This window comes from Eptatretus burgeri, chromosome 9 (assembly GCF_056783735.1).
Source record: "Eptatretus burgeri isolate ZD-2024b chromosome 9, Ebu_testis_v1, whole genome shotgun sequence".
NCBI classification, from domain to species: Eukaryota; Metazoa; Chordata; class Myxini; order Myxiniformes; family Myxinidae; genus Eptatretus; species Eptatretus burgeri.
The window spans coordinates 22,557,891-22,576,991 of record NC_140969.1 but is presented as its reverse complement, the minus strand read 5'-3'; the positions used below and the strand labels follow the sequence as shown (position 1 = coordinate 22,576,991).

The 19,101-nt window shown below is 43.2% G+C and overlaps 1 protein-coding gene across 1 annotated transcript in view; it reads left to right on the top strand.

Moving 5' to 3' along the window:
• Positions 1-19,101, top strand: part of NRBP1 (nuclear receptor binding protein 1) — a 37,180-nt gene that overhangs the window by 7,911 nt on the left and 10,168 nt on the right. Inside the window, exons 4-10 of the mRNA XM_085894356.1 lie at positions 7,001-7,090; positions 7,427-7,467; positions 10,244-10,338; positions 10,873-10,956; positions 17,294-17,352; positions 17,645-17,743; positions 18,003-18,135. Coding sequence (XP_085750482.1) covers positions 7,001-7,090; positions 7,427-7,467; positions 10,244-10,338; positions 10,873-10,956; positions 17,294-17,352; positions 17,645-17,743; positions 18,003-18,135 — 601 coding nt within the window. The remainder of the gene's footprint in view (positions 1-7,000; positions 7,091-7,426; positions 7,468-10,243; positions 10,339-10,872; positions 10,957-17,293; positions 17,353-17,644; positions 17,744-18,002; positions 18,136-19,101) is intronic.

Here is a 19,101-nt window from a genome sequence, read left to right as displayed (position 1 = left end):
TTCTTGAAATGATTTTTTTTCATCAACCGCCGTCTCAATGGGAACCCAACGGGTTCACGGGTCATCTCGTATCCCATAAATGCTCAATTGGGTTCAGATCTGGTGACTGAGAAGGCCATGACACATGGATAACATCGGCATCATGCTCATCAAACCATTGGGTGACCACACATGCTCTGTGGATGGGGGCATTGAAGGTGGTTGTCTGTTGCAGTCATACTATCCATAATTATAGGCAACCAGGCCTGTGCAACATTTTTACACATGACCCTAAGCATGCTGGGATGTTATTTGCTTCATTAGCACATGGGCCACACCTGTGTGGAAGCTGTTGCTTGGTGTCCCTCATTTTCCCAGGTGTTTCCATGTTTGGCTGCCCACTACCTGTATATACCCAACGGAAGCTATACATTTTTATGCCTTTTTTTATTTTGCTTGTTTGTGTATTTATCTTACCTGTGATTCTAAGGAGCTAGTCAAAGCTGAACTTGTGCGTGCAAGCATAATGGCAATTTTAATATCTACCCCTGATTCCATCTTGCCATCACGCGCTCTATTTCAGTGTCTGCATTTATCTCCCCCAAACCGACTCAACATTTTCCTCCCCCATGCTTTATCGTGTTTTCCCGCCAACATCCAGGAATATACTTTGTGCAATTTAATTTTTCCCATAACTTTTTCAAATCGTAGAGTGCCATTATCTTTTTGAATATCCACGGAGGTACCCAAAGCTGAGCAAGAAAATGACAAAATCGAACATTGGCATCAATTTTATTTTTTCTTCTCCCTTTCAGTCAACACAATTTCTCTGTTATCTCACGAACATCTTTAAGCCCTTTTTCTTTTGGTCTCTAAAATGCTCTTCCATTGTGGTTTTTTTTCACCATTGGACATCCACCAATATTTTCTCTCGGGTTTCGAAATGGGCAATTGTGAATAGAGGGATTGCATCATCATTTCTGCCGAGTACAGATGCGTGGCTTGATAGCTGGCAGCGTGGCCATATTCTATATTGTGTACCTCTGCACGAGAGGGCTCTTTGGCTGGCTGGATAGCGGGTAATTTGAAATGACAAAAAGTTCAGTATACCGAATTAAAGGACCATAGACCCGCATATTGTTGTCGTCTTCGAAGACCGTCGCTTCACCGGCAGGTAAAATTTGAAAAGGTCCCCGCGTCTGCTGGTTAATTTGGGTGTCTCAGACACACGACCATGGCATATCTGCCTGACAAGATTGGCCGAGTGAGCCCGTCAATCGCTTTGCTTTACAAGCACTCCAGTGCATACCCAACCTGACCATCTGATAGGTTAATTTGCTAATTACCTTCGCAAACTTCGTTTGACAAAGGTATTGTCTTGACCCCTGTGTATTTATTTATTGGTAAATATGTGTGCGAACAACATTGCGCAAAAACTGCTGGACCGATTTGCATGAAATTTTCAGAGATGATGTGCTGTTACTCAAGGACGCCAGGCGAAGCTTTTGGGAGCAATCGGATTAAAGGTCAAGGTCACGCTCACGAAAAGGTCAGAATCGTTTTTTCGTCATAACGCGGTCAATTTTTATCCGAACGAGATAAAACCAACACCAAAATGTTCATTACTCAATTCTACATTCTAGGCTATGCCACATGAAAGTGTGGCGTAATTACCCTAGGTAGAGGTTGGGGGTCAAAGGTCAAGGGGGTCACCAAAATGGTATTAACAATGTTTTGGATCACTTTATACAAAAACTTTACTGCGGATTAGCTGAAATTGTGTGGGAAGGTTTGTTGTCATGAAAAGACAAATCGAGTAGATTTTTGGAGCGATCGGATCAAAGGTCACAAAAAGGTCAAACATTTTTATTTTTGCGATAACACAGTCAATTTTATTCCAATTTACATCAAATTAATGCCAAAATGATCAGTATTCAATGCCCTATCCTCAAATATAACATATAATATGGTGTTGTTGTAATCCGAGTTAGTGGTTGGAGGTCAAAGGTCAAGGGGGTCACCACAAAGCATTTTTCATTGGGCAGCGTCGTGGACAACATTACGCAAAAACCACTTAGCAGATTGTCATGAAATTTTGTGGACTTGTTTGACATCATGAGAGGACAAATCGATTAGATTTTGGGAGCGATCGGATCAAAGGTCAAGGTCAAGGTCACAAAAAGGTCAAAATCGTTTTTTTGCGATTAAAGTGTCAATTTTGTTCCGATTTACATCAAATTAAGTCCAAAATGTTCAGTATTCAAATCCCGATCCACTGATATAGCGTATGGTATAGTGTTTGCAACCCTAGTTAGTCTGTGGAAGTCAAGGGGGTCACCAAAATGGAGTTTTTGATTGGGAAGCGTTGTGGACAACATTACACAAAAACCACTTCGCAGATTGTCACGAAATTTTGTGGATGTGTTTGGCATCACGAGAGGACAAATCGATTAGATTTTGGGAGCGATTGGATCAAAGGTTAAGGTCGAGGTCACAAAAAGGTCAAAATCGGTTTTCGCGATTAAATTGTCAATGTTGTTTTGATTTACAGCAAATTAACTCCAAAATGTTCAAAATTAAATTCCCCATCCTCTAATATGACACATGGTATAGTACTTTTGTCACCCAAGGCAGCGGTTGGGGGTCAAAGGTCAAGGGGGTCATACAAATTCACATTTATATCGGAAAGCGTTGTGGACAACTTAACGCAAAAAAAGCAAAACGCAGAGAGGCTTTAATTGTTTTGGATTTGTTTGGCATCATGAAAGGACAAACCATTAGATTTTGGGAGCGATCGGATCAAAGGTCAAGGTCACAAAAAGGTCAACATCGTTTTTTCATGATGAAAACGGTTAATATGTTTCCGATTTACATCAAATTAACTCCAAATTGTTCAGTGTTCAATTTCCCATCTTCTGAAATGACACAAGGTATAGTACTATTGTCACCCTAGGTAGCGGTTGTGGGTCAAAGGTCATGGGGGTCACGAAATGCATATTTGTATTGAGATGCGTTGTGGACAACTTGATACAAAGGTAATAATAATAGGCGGATCGGCTGATATTTTTGTGACATGTTTGATATCATAAGAGGACAAATCGATTAGATTTTGGAAGCGATTGGATCAAAAGTCAAGGTCACAACAAGGTCAAACTCATTTTTTCATCATAACAGTTTCAAATTTGTTCCCATTTACATCAAATCAACGCTAAATGTTCTGTATTCAATTCACCACCCTCTAATATGACACATGTACAATGCTGTCACCCAAGGGAGCGGTTGGGGTGGGGGGGGGAGGTTGCTGTAACACTGTCACTTCTGCTGTAGTTTACATCGACTTAACGCCTAAATATTCGGTATTAAATTTTAAATCCCCGGAAGTGGCAAAGGGACTTTAAATTTGCGAAATTCCCGAGCAGATTTAGTGGAATTTTAGTTCCTCATTTCACTCTCATGCCATGTTCAAACTAGTGGCTGCGGCGAAGGTATGCGCTCTACGAGTGCCCGTTCTAGTTTACTATGTGCTTATGGAGCCCGCTCCCAATGACCACGCACAAGTTCTCATTAACAACTAGAACGGCACTCTGTAGCACATACCTCCGCCATGTTGAATAGTTTATGTTTTGTTTCTCACAGATGGGCCAGATCTGGAACTTCCCCAAAATCGAGTCGGTTCATCCTTGTCACATACCCAACCTGTCCACCAAATTTTGTCTGAATCCACCCATAACCTTTTGAGATATCCTGCTCACAATCAAACGGACAGACAGAGGTGAAAACACGACCTCTGTCCACCACAGGTGGCAGAGGTAAGAAAGGTTTTATAGCAAGAAAATTGGGTGAAGCATAAGAAGAGCATGGCCACGAAGCGGCAATCACTGACTGCAACAAATGATTATAAAATAAATAACTCAGGATGCCCTCGACCTTGACAACTGAAACAAATCCTTATCACTTGCACTCGGTGCACACGGGACAGAGAGAATAGACCAGAAATATAAAAATGGGAAACCTGTTCCACGAGCAATACTTGCGCGTGCAGCATGGTATATCCCTTGGTTATGCAGCGGATTGGTCTGGGGCTTCCATTCAGTGCCTTGCACGCTGATCTGCCCAATTTGTAAGCACTGAAACAGCGGGCTGGGGAGGCACCACAGAGTGGTGACAGGTATCGAGCGGCAGCAGCAACAGCAACCAACCACCAACAATCGGGACCCAGAAGCGTCCATCAGCCGATGCGGCCTGTCTTGCGATGATCAATTGCCTGCACTGATTAGTGGGGCAAGCTGCGTACATTCTATACCTGGGTGATTTGTTGGCCTTGAGCGTGCCAGGTGTGTGTGTGTGTGTGTGTGTGTGTGTGTGTGTGTGTGTGTGTGTGTGTGTGTGTGTGTGTGTGTGTGTGTGTGTGTGTGTGTGTGTGTGTGTGTGTGTGTGTGTGTGTGTGTGTGTGTGTGTGTGTGTGTGTGTCGGTGGGCCCGTCTGTAAGTAGGAATTGTTTAAGTGCTCTTTGCTGTACATACTTGCATCTCCATAGTCGGATAACTCTGCTTCTTGCGTGCTCCCCCTTTCCCCCATCTATATATTAATACTGAAGGACCAATTTTGTGCTCCTCCTAGCGGTCGCGTCACGTTTTTCTCGGTACTGTGACCTGGACTGAAAGAAACTTCGTACCTGTAAGAGTGCATCGCACATAGGGGCAATAGTCAAACTTTCAACTCTGAAGCAGAATAAACACTTTTCGTTGAGACGGGGGCGAGGAGTGAAGAGGCGGGGGGGGCGAAGAGTGAAGAGGCGGGGAGCAAGGTAAGCAAATTTTTGGGCGGGGGTAAGCAAATTGAAAGCTGGAGATGGGGGAAATGGGGCGGGGGATGAGTGGGCGGGGGTTGGGGTGAATTAGGGGGGGTTGAGTGTGAGGGGGTGGACAGGGGGCCGAGGGCAAGTGGGGCGGGGAATCAAGAGACCAGTGTGTGTCTGTGTGCGGGGAGTGAAGAGGAGGGGGCGGGGCCGGGGTAATTAAACTTTTGGGCGGGGGTAAGCAAATTGAAGGCGGGGGGGAATGGGGCAGGGGTGGGGGATGAGTCGGCGGGGGCAAGCACACCCTGTCCAGTACATGTCTCTCGAGTGTAGGTGAGCTGGTGAGGGTGGTTGAATGAACGGAATCCGTCTGTGACGGGGTTTCGGCTAGTTATAAATAAATACATTGTTAAATATATCAGTTCGTTGCTGTGTTTCTTCCATTGGCTTAGCATGGCGCGTGTTGGTGAATTACAAAGGTTGTTGCCACTGTAAATTTACTATTGGACCGACGGGACTTCGGCAACCATCCGCTGGGATTGCGCACTGGTCGGGCACACTAACGGCTCGACTCGTACGAGTGCCGTCGAGGGTGTGAATACTCGGTAACTCGCCACGTGGATCTCTAGGTATTTTGAAGATTGGCAAATAACCCTGTACCACGTGGTGGAATTATTGACTATTCATGGTCCGGTAAGGGACCCATACCCTCGGAGTTTTCTGAAAGGTACGATCTAGATTCCGGGACTTCGGTAGAGTCGACCCTACTGCTCCACCTCGCGGTCGTGCTCGCAGCCGATACTCGGCTCCGCAACAACGTCTTGTGTCCTCACTCTGACCCTATGATCACACTCGTGTGCCATGCTAATTGGCTGTAAATGCAAGGAGAAAGCCAATATAAAGATGGATTACAACGGGAGAAGGTTCAACAGCTTAGGGAGGGGGAAAGGTTGAGTGTGTAATACAGACACTTGGGTGGGAAGGCAAGATCTTTATAAACACTAAGTTCGATACATTTAATGAATTACAGGAATTCCATCATGGTTATTCTGACATGCATTATGAAATAACTATTCTAATCTCTGCCCTATTTTACCCCTTGTACCAGACCCATAACAATATTGCAAGGGTAAAGTATGTTATTTTATTATAATCCTAATATTTTGGATTCTGAAAGTCCTGTTTTCTGCGCAGGTAATATTGTTACGTTTGTAGGGGGGAGAGGGTGTTAGGTATTACTTGAACAGATAGAAATGTACAGAGTTGTGTGGTTCGTGTATGAGTAATTAGCCAACCTTGATGTAATTAAGTAGGGAAAAGTTAGCTTAAGGATTGTCTTGCTTAAATATGCACCATCCAGAGGATTGTGCATGGTAAGAATTAAAATGGCGTTAAGGTGAGGGAACTCGTACGTACAAACTCTTGTAATGTCCCCGGGTGAGGTGCTGAGGTGGGGCCTTGACAACATCCAGGAAAGAGAGAGAAAGAGGGCTATGAAAGTGGTCACGTTGTCCAGAGAGTGAGGGGAGGTGTTTTGACTCCTCCTGAGGGGTGGAGTTTTGTCGTCCCCAGCAGGGAGGAACTTTTTGGGATCATGTTCTCGCAAGAGATAGGGAGAGTTGGGATTGTTCCAAGAAAAAGGGATGTTGAGAATCCTCTTCGTGGGAATGGGTTTTGGCTGCCGCCTCCTGTTCGAGCCTGGTCCGTGTGCCCCGCTTCGTTGTTCCTGCCTTCACCCTGTTCGCCCACTCCGTCGTGTGATTCGTCGCCTGCCTAATCGCCTGTTCCTCTGTCCTGCCCGTGGACCTGCTCCACCCGGGTTTCTCATTACCCTTACCATCTGTGCTTGAGTCTGGCGTGTGACGCTATAGGTTTTGTAGTCTCTGGTATATAATTATTTAGTTATTGATTACATGTTTCTTCCCTCCTTCCCTTCCTTATCCCATCGTCATCCCTTACGTCGGGTTTGGGTTAATCTGCCGCTGGTTATTCATTTGTTCGGGAATAAACCCTGTTAAGCGTTGAGAGCCTCGTTTGTTTCTTGTGATTCCCGCACGTGTGAGCCACCTCCATTTTGGTTTAACACAGTGAAATATCGTTAAAGTTCATTGCGGGATTAACACCTCCCGCCACAACTCAGTCAATATTAATTAACCCGTTGACGCTACATTTTATTATAATCCTAATCTTTTGGATTCTGAAAGTCTTTTTTTTTCTGTGCAGGTAATATTCATAACCGAGTACATGTCCTCAGGGAGCCTCAAGCAATTCCTTAAGAAAACAAAGAAAAATCACAAAACTATGAATGAGAAGGTAAGTTTGTTTTGCTTTTGACCTCATCAACATGTCACTGTGCTGATCTCTAATGTGATAAATCAACAGTCAGGCTTTGTACTGGAAACACAAAATCACTTACTCCGCACATTTTTTGCTTTTGCCCTTCCACCTCCTCCCCCACTCTCCTTGGGCTTGCCTATCATCAGCACTAACTCCCCCCCCACCCCCTGCCCCTTTCTCTCACTACTCCCTCTACTTTATCTTCTGGTGCATCTTTGTCTGATTGCATTAAGTTTTTGTTGTACATTGACTGCCTGCTACTTCAACTTTTCTGATGTCATCACCCCCTCTTCCACCTGGCTCCATCCTCAGGCATGGAAACGGTGGTGTACCCAAATTATTTCAGCCCTTAGGTATGTTTTTATGTCATCAATCTTTTTCTTGATTTCCGTTTTTTTTATTCCAGCCTTTCATTACATTTTACATTTTCTGTTTTCTCTAGCTGCCCCCCTTTTTAGGGTACCCAGTCAAATGGACTGGGTAACCTATTGTTTTTCTCCTGTTTATTTATTCTTTATTCTTTTTCCGCCGGCAATTTTCGGGTTCTTTCGCTTTAAAAATCATTTTCTCTGGAACGGTAAGTCCGATCGACACACAATTTTCACCATAGTTTGTATCTTTTTTGATAGCAAACTTAATTGATAATTGTGACGTCATAGGTCATGTGGTACAGGCGCCATCTTGAAAAATCCGATAAACTTTGGACCTCTGTATTTCTGAAACCGTGCAATGGAATTTTTTTCGCTTCATACATTTTAATGAGCTCCCCATGGGGAACACGGGTGATTTTTTTTTCATGACGTCATCAGTGAAGCTGTATCCTGGTGAAAATTCGTCAAGTAGAACACTGCATAGGAAAAATGTGAAATTTCTTGAGCGTCATCTACACAACAAATAACCGTAGAAAAAAAATTTATTATGATGTCATAGGTGACTTCATTCAGCAGACATCTTGTTTTGAAAAAAATAATTAAAAACATCTTCTCCAGAATGGTTGAACAGGTTGAGGCGAAACTTAACACCCACATTCCCCATGACATCCTTTTACAAGTTTGTTTATTTCTTATTGATAGGTCACATGGTTTGGTGGCCATCTTGAATTTACCTGAAAACCTTCAAACATCTTTTTCTCCAGAATGGCCGGTCAGATCAAGGGGAAACTTCACATATGTATTGCACACATGTAGTGAATATGTTTGTTAATTTTCTTATTGATAGGTCACATGGTTTGGCAGCCATGTTGGATTCAAGAAAAATATTAAATAATGTTTTCTCTGGAACTGCTTAATCTATCGAAGCGAAAATTTGCAACTATTATCTTCCATCATGTTTGCATATATGGTAAAAAAATTATGATGTCACGAGTCACATGTGGTTTGGCAGCCATCTTGAATAGAAAAACGCACCTTATCCGATTGACACGGAACTTAACAATCCTGTTCCACGACACGATTGAAAGCAGAATCTAAATTTATTATGTCAGAGGTTACATGGTTCATTTGCCATCTTGGATTGAAAATTAATACATTTAAAAAATCTTCTTCTCCAGGACAGCTGGACAGATTGATGCAAAAATTCACACACACCTTCCCCAAGACATCCTTTCACAAGTTTGTTAATTTCTAATTGAGAGGTCACATGGTTTGTTTGCCATATTGAATTTACTGTAAAACCTTCAAACATCTTTTTCTCCAGAACGGCTGGTCAGATCAAGGGGAACCTTCACATACCTATTGCACACAACGAGAGAATATAAGTTTGTTAATTTCTAATTGATAGATCACATGGTTTGGAGCCATGTTGGATTCAAGAATTATGTTTGTTAATAATTCATTATTCATAATAACATTAAATAATGTTAACATTAAATAATAACATTAAATAATAACATAATAACATTAAATAATAACATTAAATAATAACAAAAATAATTCATAATAACATTAAATAATGTTTTCTCTGGAACCACATAACCTATCGAAGCGAAACTTGGCAACTATAATCTTCCCCACGCCTGCATATATGATAAGAATTATGACGTCACACGTCACATTGTTTGGCGGCCATCTTGGATAGAAAAACGCACCTTATCCGATTAACACGCGACTTCACACACGTGTTCCATTACACGATTGGAGGCAGAATCTAAATTTGTCAGAGGTCACATGGTTCGTCAGCCATCTTGGATTGAAAATTAATAAATTTTAGAAATCTTGTCCAGAACGGCTGGACAGATTGAGGCAAAAATTCACACACACTTTCCCCAAGATATCCTTTCACAAGTTTGTTAATTTCTAATTGATAGGTCACATGGTTTGGCAGCCATATTGAATTAACCCTGAAACCTTCACACATCTCCTACAGAACGGCTCAACAGATCAAGGGGAAACTTCACAAAAGTATTGCTTGGGGGTAGTGAATATATGTTTGTTCATGAATAATTGATAGGTCACATGGTTTGGCAGCCATGTTGGATTCAAGAACAAAATTAAATATTGTTTTCTCTGGAACCACTTATCCTATCAATGCGAAACTTTGCGACTATCATTTAAGTCTCATGTTGTATCAAAGGCGGACGTCTGGGTACCCGCTCGTCACTGCCAGCAGTTATAAAATGGCAGTTCTAGTTCATTTATTTATTTATTTTGTTAATCAAATGAAGCAGTTTTGACAATAATCATGAGATCTGATTTGAAGTTTTGAATTAAAACATCTTATAGTCATTGTGGTATAGTGGTAAGGGACATTGGATGGGCATCCCACTTGTTGCATGTTCGAATCAAATTGAAGAAAGCACTACAATTGCATTCTTAGCTTCTGGAACTCCAGATAATCTCGAAAGAATTACTGTCTCATAGTCAAAGCATTGCTAATTACCTTCATGGACGAGGTTGCCTGCCTGCCCTGCCTCGTCAGGCCTACATATGACAATAGTCCATGAACAAGCTGTTTTCCGACGAATGTTGACCTCTGATGAGTGTGCAAGGAATATTGATGTGGGCATTTCATTAATAATTGCCATGAATTTGAATATTGTCTCATGGTATTTGTTGTGTTTTAATAAAAAAGTTTCTTTTTAAAACTAATTACGTCTGGGCCATACAGTTACTGGGCATGTCTATTCCACAGTTATTTGCACTCCTTCGAGCCCCCAATCATTCATGGGAACCTGACGTGCGATACAATTTTTATGCAACACAACGGTCTCATCAAGATTGGTTCTGGTGAGTGTCTGACATGCAGGGACTATGACACAAAATGGCTTTCTTTCTACTTGACCATGGAAGAGGGTTGAGGCTGTTCGTTACTCATCTGAAGACTTCTCTGAAAGTACAGAAAATAATATTTGAATGTTTTGATGACATGTTTTTGGGCAAAACCTCGGGCTCATCCTTTTTATAACCTTCCAGGTGTTTGACCATGTCATGTGATTCCTATTTTCACCTGCAATCTACTTTTGCTGTTCTTGTTGGTTCGTCTCATTTCTGCCTGCTCCCACAACTCCATCGTTAGATGTTGACCTTCCACATTCTGTGTTTTGGGTTTTGTGTTTTTTTTCATGAGATGCAATTGATGAAAGGAAAACATCTCTTTGATACCAAGTTTTCTTTAAAATCTGTGGTTTTTTTTTTTTTGTTGTTGTTCTTGCATGCCATCTTTACATAAAGATCACTTGCTCACTTTTCGCATGACTCTCTCCCCGTCTCTCTCCCAAAGTACTTTCCCTCTGACATGAGACATTTGCCGTTGTGCGACAGTGGCTCCTGATGCCATTCATAACCATGTGAAGACTTATCGAGAGGAACAGAAAAATTTGCACTTTTTTGCTCCAGAGTATGCAAGTAAGCTGATCCATCACTTCAAGGCAGTACATTTCCTCACCGATTGTTATGCAGATCGGCATTGTGCATCATCTTGATATGACAATATCTTGAGTGAAGTCATTCACATTGGAACTGCCTCATGCTCATTACCACACTGCATATTTGATCTTTAGCAAGGATGGGGTTTGCTTTGGAAAAGTTTCCATTTCGATACTGCTACATGTTGGAAACAAAAAACAAAAAAACCTTTTATATTCTGAATATTGTGTTCTGTTCTCAATATTTGCTTCTTGGTGTTTGGATGGGGATGGAGGCCCCGTTTTACAGTTATTAGACCAGAACCGACTATGGTATTCTTGTTGCAGCCGCAGCAGACTTCGATACCGTGCTAGAATGACATCATTTGGCTTGTATGCATTGTTCCCTTCGTAATGCATCCAAATTCTCCCCCCCCCCCTTGCTAATTGTTACATGACATTGAGCTCATTACTTGGGTGACTTTTCAACAATTATTCCATGTCCTTTACTTGATGTACCCACAACATGATTCCTTAATTATGATGATGACAACATTGCTTTCCTTTTTTACCAATCTCCATTACCTTGCAATTATCTACATTGCAGTCCATCTGATACTTTCTATCCCATCCATCTCTTGGATCTCCTTTTCATTGCATCATGTTCTGTTGTTCTCAGCTTTTTACTTTCACCCCCTCCTTCACCCACCCTCAACCCTGATGGAAATTTTCAATTGCATAATTTTTGAAAGAAAAAAATTAATATAAAGTTGCCAGTTCTCGCAAACGTTCGATCCACTGCCCCAAATTCCTCACCATTAGATCTAATATCTGCTCTCCCTTCCGCCGATGAGAGTTGGTACGAAAGTATTGTCTCTTGTTTTATTTCTCACAAAATATAATGACAATTACAATGGAAATTACAGGGAATATGCAAACATATGAATTTATTTTTCCACATAGTCTCCGTCAACTGCAATGCACTTTCATGAGCACATTAGTCCGACGTCTTGTTTTCCAGTCTCACAGTGGTTCCAGGCCGACTACTTCTAGACTTGTCGTCTATCGGTTTCCCCGCTCTTAACGCCTTGCCCAACGTCTAACGATGCTCACGTCAATGGTAGTCGCAGTACGCATTCTTTGAACGCTTATGAATATCCACTGGAGGAACCTCTTCCACAGTAAGAAATGCAATAACTGTTCTCTGCTTCATACACATATCGAGCAGGGCAGCCATTTTGAAAGTGTGGTGTGATGTCACATGACCGATCTCAGTGCCACTCAACTTAAAATGGGAAAGATGCGTTGCGTAGGACTCTTTTAGTTAGTTCCTCCATCTTCAATCTTTGCACCACTTCCATTTCTTTGCTCTGCTTTGTCTCTCACACGAAACACGCAAGCAAGTAAACCGACAGGAATCGAGCGGGTAGAACAGCAGGCGCTGCTTGTACATCTGCATGCCAATTTTTCATTCAAAACTGCATGCCAATTTTCAACTACCATCTCACCTCAGACCTTCATACTGTTCACCACGACACTACCACGCTCACCACAACCATTTGACACGTCTCCCAAGGATACCCGCAACAACTTGCATTCACATCTTCATTACCAATGCCACCGCTAGGGACAAACCTCACTTTCACTGCCAGAACGTTAGCGTTACAAGCAACTTCTACCTCTTCGCCACAACACCACGTTACAATCCCTTCATTACCAAACATCACAACCGACTCACAGCTCTCTGCAACCGCCACAACTGCCATCTCTTCATAAAACACTCACCACAGCCTCGAAGGACGTTCAGGGATCGAGAGTCGGACTGTTTTGTGGCATAACTCGAAGCGCAAGTGTGCGCTGGAGTTCGTTCAAAGACATATGCGTTGTGCTGGGATTTCCCTAAAATACCACATTTGAATGGAGGCCAGCGTACGTTCGGGGTCAGAGAGCGCTTTCAAAAGCCCTACCCCATGTTAATCTTGGAGCTCTGATGTGTGAGCAGGTCAGCAAGTGACTGAAGGCATTTATTGGTTTTGGGGTCCAGCGGGGCATAGCCAAGGTATGGGACGACCGCTGTGGACTAATAGGGAGGCTATAAATCGTCAACAGGCCAGTTTGATCCGATTCTTGGCTCCTCCCCTGCCTGGGGTTCATAAAAGGAGCGAACTCAGCTCAGTTTCAGTCAGAATCACCAGGAGAGGGATACTGCCAGACGCCAGAACTCGCCAGAAGCAAGACTTGCCGGGGGACTTCGAGATACTCGCCAGACAAGAAACTGCAGCAGACCAGACCTCACCAGGGGAGCAGGCAGTGGCAGACGGCACAAAGAGGGCAAGCGTTGGCGCTGAGTGAGTGGCACCGCGAGTCAGCGTGGTCAAGCACGGAATCACGAGTGACTACTATGAGCCGGAGCTCCTCTCATTCTATGGACGCTCAGTTCGGCTGCATCCAGCAGCAACATTTACACATACAGATTCTTACACTACTCCGATAGGGTCTTTCTCTTTCGCATCTTTCTCTACCATCTATGTCTCATCTACTTTGGACGCACAAGAGCAATCGGCACAAGGCAAGCCTGACCAACCGTTCTTTTCAGGGTGAACCCAAGAGCGAACCGTACTCACTCGCATCTCACATCTTCCTATTACACCACGCTGCACCCCACGTTGCATTACACTCACACCTCTTACTCGCACACTGTAGACACCTTCAGTATTTCTCCCTCCTTCCCCTTTCCTTGGTGTTTTGGGTGTGCAGGCCTGCCGACTTCGCCAGGTATCGAGGAGTCGCTAATCCTCAACTGCCTCTCATCTCTCTGGGCTATCTCAAAGTGTGTGTGTGTGTGTGTGTGTGTGTGTGTGTGTGTGTGTGTGTGTGTGTGTGTGTGTGTGTGTGTGTGTGTGTGTGTGTGTGTGTGTGTGTGTGTGTGTGTGTGTGTGTGTGTGTGTGTGTGTGTGTGTGTGTGTGTGTGTGTGTGCGTGATGGTGCCTGTTGAAGCACAAGTTGTGATTGTTTGAGTATATTCAGGGTAATTCTGCGCTCTCTTCTTCTCTTGTGAATATTGCATGTCTTTTGCCGCACCTCACAAATTCCTTGCTTTCCCTGCTGTACATTTGCAATAAATCCCATCCTATGCCACATACTTTTCCTCGCTCTTGTTTAAATAAATGTGCCTGTTAGAAATGTACCCAGCTCGTTTTTGTCTTTTCCTCCATTGGTCTAGCATGATGATCCGCAGCTTAGCTTAGCCGGGACGTTATTCCCCAAAATCTGCTTAATAGCTGGTGCATACTTGGCAGGTCCACTCGGCTGCATCTGATACGGCAAGTAACTTAAGTAACACAAGTACGTATCAAGGGTGCGATTTCCCCGATAAGGCGATCACGTGTTCCTAGGTAAACGGTTGTCAGATGGGGGACCCTGGATAACGTGGTCATGTTCTTGGCGTTTTGTGGTCGATTAGTGACACAAAGTTATTCGTGTGCGACGGCCTGTGATTCCCGGTGAGTCCGGAGAGGAACCAGGGACAGCCCCTCCCTTGTGGTTCCTCCGCGACCCTAGGGCTGCGACAATATTTTGTCCATCTGACAGTTTTACTGCCTTTTTATTTTTATGTGGTCTCGGGCACAATATACTGCACAATCAAATAATGAACATTCATTCAAACGCACATGCAAGCACTGAAACGGAAAAACTAAAACACAAATCATGCACAGACATTGGACAACGCCAGATTTGACTTTGAACAAACACAGTGGTGACGTTTGTGCAAATGATGTAACTTCCTGCTTTTCTCTCTGCAGTCATACATTTCTGCACCCCCTCACCATTGCCCACCTCAACCCCCATGGGATGCCAGCCAATGCGGTTTATTCGTGCTCTCTCCTCTAAATGCTAAGTGGCAAGCAAGGATGCAACACATACCATTTTTTGTCCCCTGCACCTCTGAAGGGGTCGGAGACGGGAAACACAAAAAATGAGCTCTGTCCGACCGACCGATCATCTGTCCATGCACTTTTGTATACGTGATATTTCAAAAACTGTTGACCATTTGTCTTTCATCTTGCAGATATCGACTGTGCCTATATACAGTCTACACCTCCTTTCAAAATTTTCACCTTTTGTTGCTTTATAGCCTGGAATTAAATTGCATTAAATCAGACTTTTTCCACCTTTATTTTCACATCGTAACTCACAACTATCAAGTGAAAAATTCTACAAATTTCAGAAAATTAATTTAAAATACAAAACTAGAATATCTTGATTAGATTAGTGTCCACACCCCCTGAACTCTAATACTTGGTGGAAGCACCTTTGACAGCAATTACAGCTTTGAGTCTGTTGGGATATGTCTCGACCAACTTTGTTCATCTTGATTGGGTAATATTTGCCCATTCTTCTGTACAAAACTGTTCAAGCTCAGTCAAGTTGCATGGGGAGTGTTAATGGAGAGCATTCTTCAAGTCATGCCACAGATTTTCAATTGGATTTAGATCGGTGCTCTGACTGGGCCACTCAAGGACATTTATCTTTTTGTTCCTTAGCCACTCTCGTGTAACTTTGGCTGTATGCTTCAGGTCATTGTCATGCTGAGAGGTGAACTTCCGTCCCGATTTCAGCTTTCTTGCAGAGGGCAGCAGGTTTTCCTCTCGGATTTTTCTGTATTTTGCTCTATCCATTTTCCCTTCTACCCTAATAAGTGCCCCAGTCCCTGCTGCTGCCACCACCATACTTCACAGTAGGGATGGTGTTCTTTGCGTGATGTGCTGTGTTGGGTTTGTGCTAAATGTTTTGCATTTAGGCCAAAAGGTTCCATCTTGGTTTCGTCAGACCACAAAAGATTTTGCCACGTGGCTTCAGAATCTCCAGAGTGGTTTTTATGCATACCTCAAACGGGACTCAAGATGGGCTTTTTTTAAGCAATGGCTTCCTTCTTGCCACCCTGCCAGACTTGTGGAGCATGTGGGATATTGGTGTCACATGCACACATTGACCAGTCTTTTCCATAAAGGCCTGTAGCTCTTTCAAAGTTGCCTTTGGCCTCCTGGTGGCCTCTCTGATCAGTCTCCTCCTTGCTTGGTTATCCAGTTTGGAGGGACGGCATGATCTAGACATGGTCTTGGGGGTACCATATGCCTTCCGCTTCTTAATGATTGTCTTGACTGTGGTCCAAGGGATATTCAAGGCCTTTGAAATATTTTATACCCATCCCCTGATCTGTGCCTTTCCACAACTTTATCCAAGAGAACTTTTGAAAGCTCCTTGGGGCTCATGGTTGAGTCTTTGCTGTGAAATACATTACCCAGCAGAGGAAACCGACAGCAACAGCTGATTTTATTCTGAAATAATCAGAATCATGACAATTTAACACAGGTGGAGGCCAATTAACTTGGTGTGTGATTTTGGAGGTCATTGGTTACCCCTGAGCTCATTTACTATTGCTATTAGAAGGGGGGTGGACAATTATCCAACCAAAATGTTCTCGTTTTGTATTTCTAATTAATTTTCTGAAATTTGTGGAATTTCTTTTTCACTTGTAAGTTGCGGGTTACGATGTGTAAATAAAGGTTGAAAAAGTCTGATTTAATGGAATTTCATTCCAGGCCATGAGAAAATAAAAGGCCAAAATTTTACAAGGGGGTGTAGACTTTCTTAAGGCAGTGTTTATTCCTCGTGACATTATCTCAACCTGATTAGACCACAGCTGTGATTGGCTGAATGTTGTTGCCATGGCAACCGTCTCAGTAACTTGGCTTGTGTATGCGATATTTCAAAAACTATTCAAGATTTTGCTTTCATATTACACATATCTGTTCCACCTACCCCTCAAAAGATGGGAGACCTGGAGTATCAGCTCCTTGTTACTATTTGGTATGATTTGACAAGACTGATGGACACTAACTATTATGCAACCGAGTTTGATATTGGTTTGTGGTATCGTTTTCCAAGTCGGCCTCACTTATTTTATCTGGATTTAAAAAGGAAACCTTTTTTATGTGGAATGTTTCTCAATCTCATGCTGGCTACTTTCCACAGATAGTTTTTTTGTTTCTCGTTTCTCCTCCTCCTCCTCCTCCTCCTCCTCCTCCTCCTCCTCCTCCTCCTCCTACCCCTCCTCCTCCTCCTCCTCCTCCTCCTCCTCCTCCTCCTCCTCCTCCCCCTCCTCCCCCTCCTCCTCCTCCTCCTCCTACTCCTCCTCATTCCCCTCCTCCCAACCGACAAACTGCAACATCTTTTGCTGCACTTTATCGTTCCTTTGAAAGGAGTTTTTGTGTGCCCCATGTGTTGGTCTTTCATTATAAAGCATGTTTTCATGCAAAGATTCATTTGTGTTCCAGCCCTGACAGATGTGACAACGGCCGTGGATATATACTCGTTTGGAATGTGCGCCCTTGAGGTAAGCAGCTGCTACATCTCTCTGTTTGGAAAAATAATAATTTTTTTTGTATATTTGTTATATTCTCAGCTTCATCTGTTTTCATCTTCCATTGCTGCATGTATCGTTCTGCCTGAAATATTTATTGTGTTTTTGTTTTGTTTTTGCATAAAATGTCAGGCTTGACAGGGCAGTAACTCTCCTAGACTTTCTGGATAACTTTCTCAGTGTTTACTTTCTGACATGATATACTCATATATGAAGGTCTGTATCACGGGGATCTTTAGGTAACGGGTGTTGTGGGATGTGGCAGATGGCGGTATTGGAGATCCAGGGAAATGGCGACACGGCTTGTGTTTCTCAAGACGCAATCACCGGTGCCATTAACAACCTGGAAGATCTACTAACGAGGGTAGGCTATGTCGAGTGTGAAAAGGAGGATTTAACACCGAAAAAAATAAAACTGTTTGATCTTTTGTGAGGTTTGAAGTTGTAATTGGCAAGGTGCTCTGGTGTTTGTGTGTGTAAATGAATGTCCATTATTGGATAGTGTCGTGTATTGCCATCTGTTTCAGAAGATTTGTTTTGAAAAATATATAATTTGTAATGGTTCTAAATTTTCAGCTGCGCTCAAGTTCCCATTTAAAGTTGTCTCGTCTCTTTATTCTCAGGAGTTTATCCAGAAGTGCTTGAGGCCAATCGCCTCCCAGCGTCCCACTGCACGTGAACTCCTCTTTCACCGGGCCTTGTTTGAAGTCCCTTCGTTAAAGCTCCTTGCTGCACATTGTTTTGTCACGCATGCCCGTGTGTATGGTGGTGGAAGGGAGGGAGAAGCATGTTTAATATTTTGTCTGCTTCTGCTTTCTTTTTGTATTTATTTTTATTATTGGCTTTTGCTTTTCCTGGTTTCTTACATTATATGGGAGTCACTGTCTGACGGATGGTGCGGAGGTAACACACCTATCTTTGAGCTTTCTAAGCTGTTCAATTTCAAACCCGACTTCAGCCCATCAGGATTGGTGCTTCGCCTTTGGGACCTTGCATCGCAGTGCACCTTCCCTCAGTTAGATGTTAAGCCAGCTGTCTAGTCCGTTAGCATTAGCTTGTGGCCATAAAAGCATGTTCCTCATTCCCATGCTGAGAAAATTTGAATGTCCTCCTCAAAGAGTAGGCAAGTTATCACCTACACCTTGAACAAATCACAAATTCCTAATCTGACTCTCACTCAGAAGATAAAGGCAATCCACATAGTGTTTTCCTTGCCAGAGACTGCTTTGCTTTTGGCAGCACTGGACCTGCCTTCGGGAAAGCACCCTAGTGAGATCGAGATGTGGTTCTGGATGTAGATCACCATGAGAATGCCTGGTGTTGGCTTAATGGTTAGGGTGGTGGGCTTGGGATCCAAGGATCCCGAGTTCAAATCCTGCTCAGGTGTTGAATTAATACCAGGTGAGGTCGACTCTGCCTGTCATCCTTCTGAGGCCGGCAAAATGATTCCTAGCTTGCTGGTATTCTGTGTCGGAGTGGCGACCCATCCAGGATTGTGCCCAATAGCCAAGGAGACTGCTCAGGCAGCATCAACGCTCTGCACAGAGTATGGTCCCAATGGATGGCTGGATCACCGTGAGAAAGGAGTAACATTGTACATTTGGCATTTGTTGTATCTTCCATAGAGATTGTGAATGCAAGTGATTTTCACGGTACTGAGCAGATTAGTGAAGCTCTAAAATATAAAATTTAGCAATGATTTTGGCAATGTTATCCTTGTAG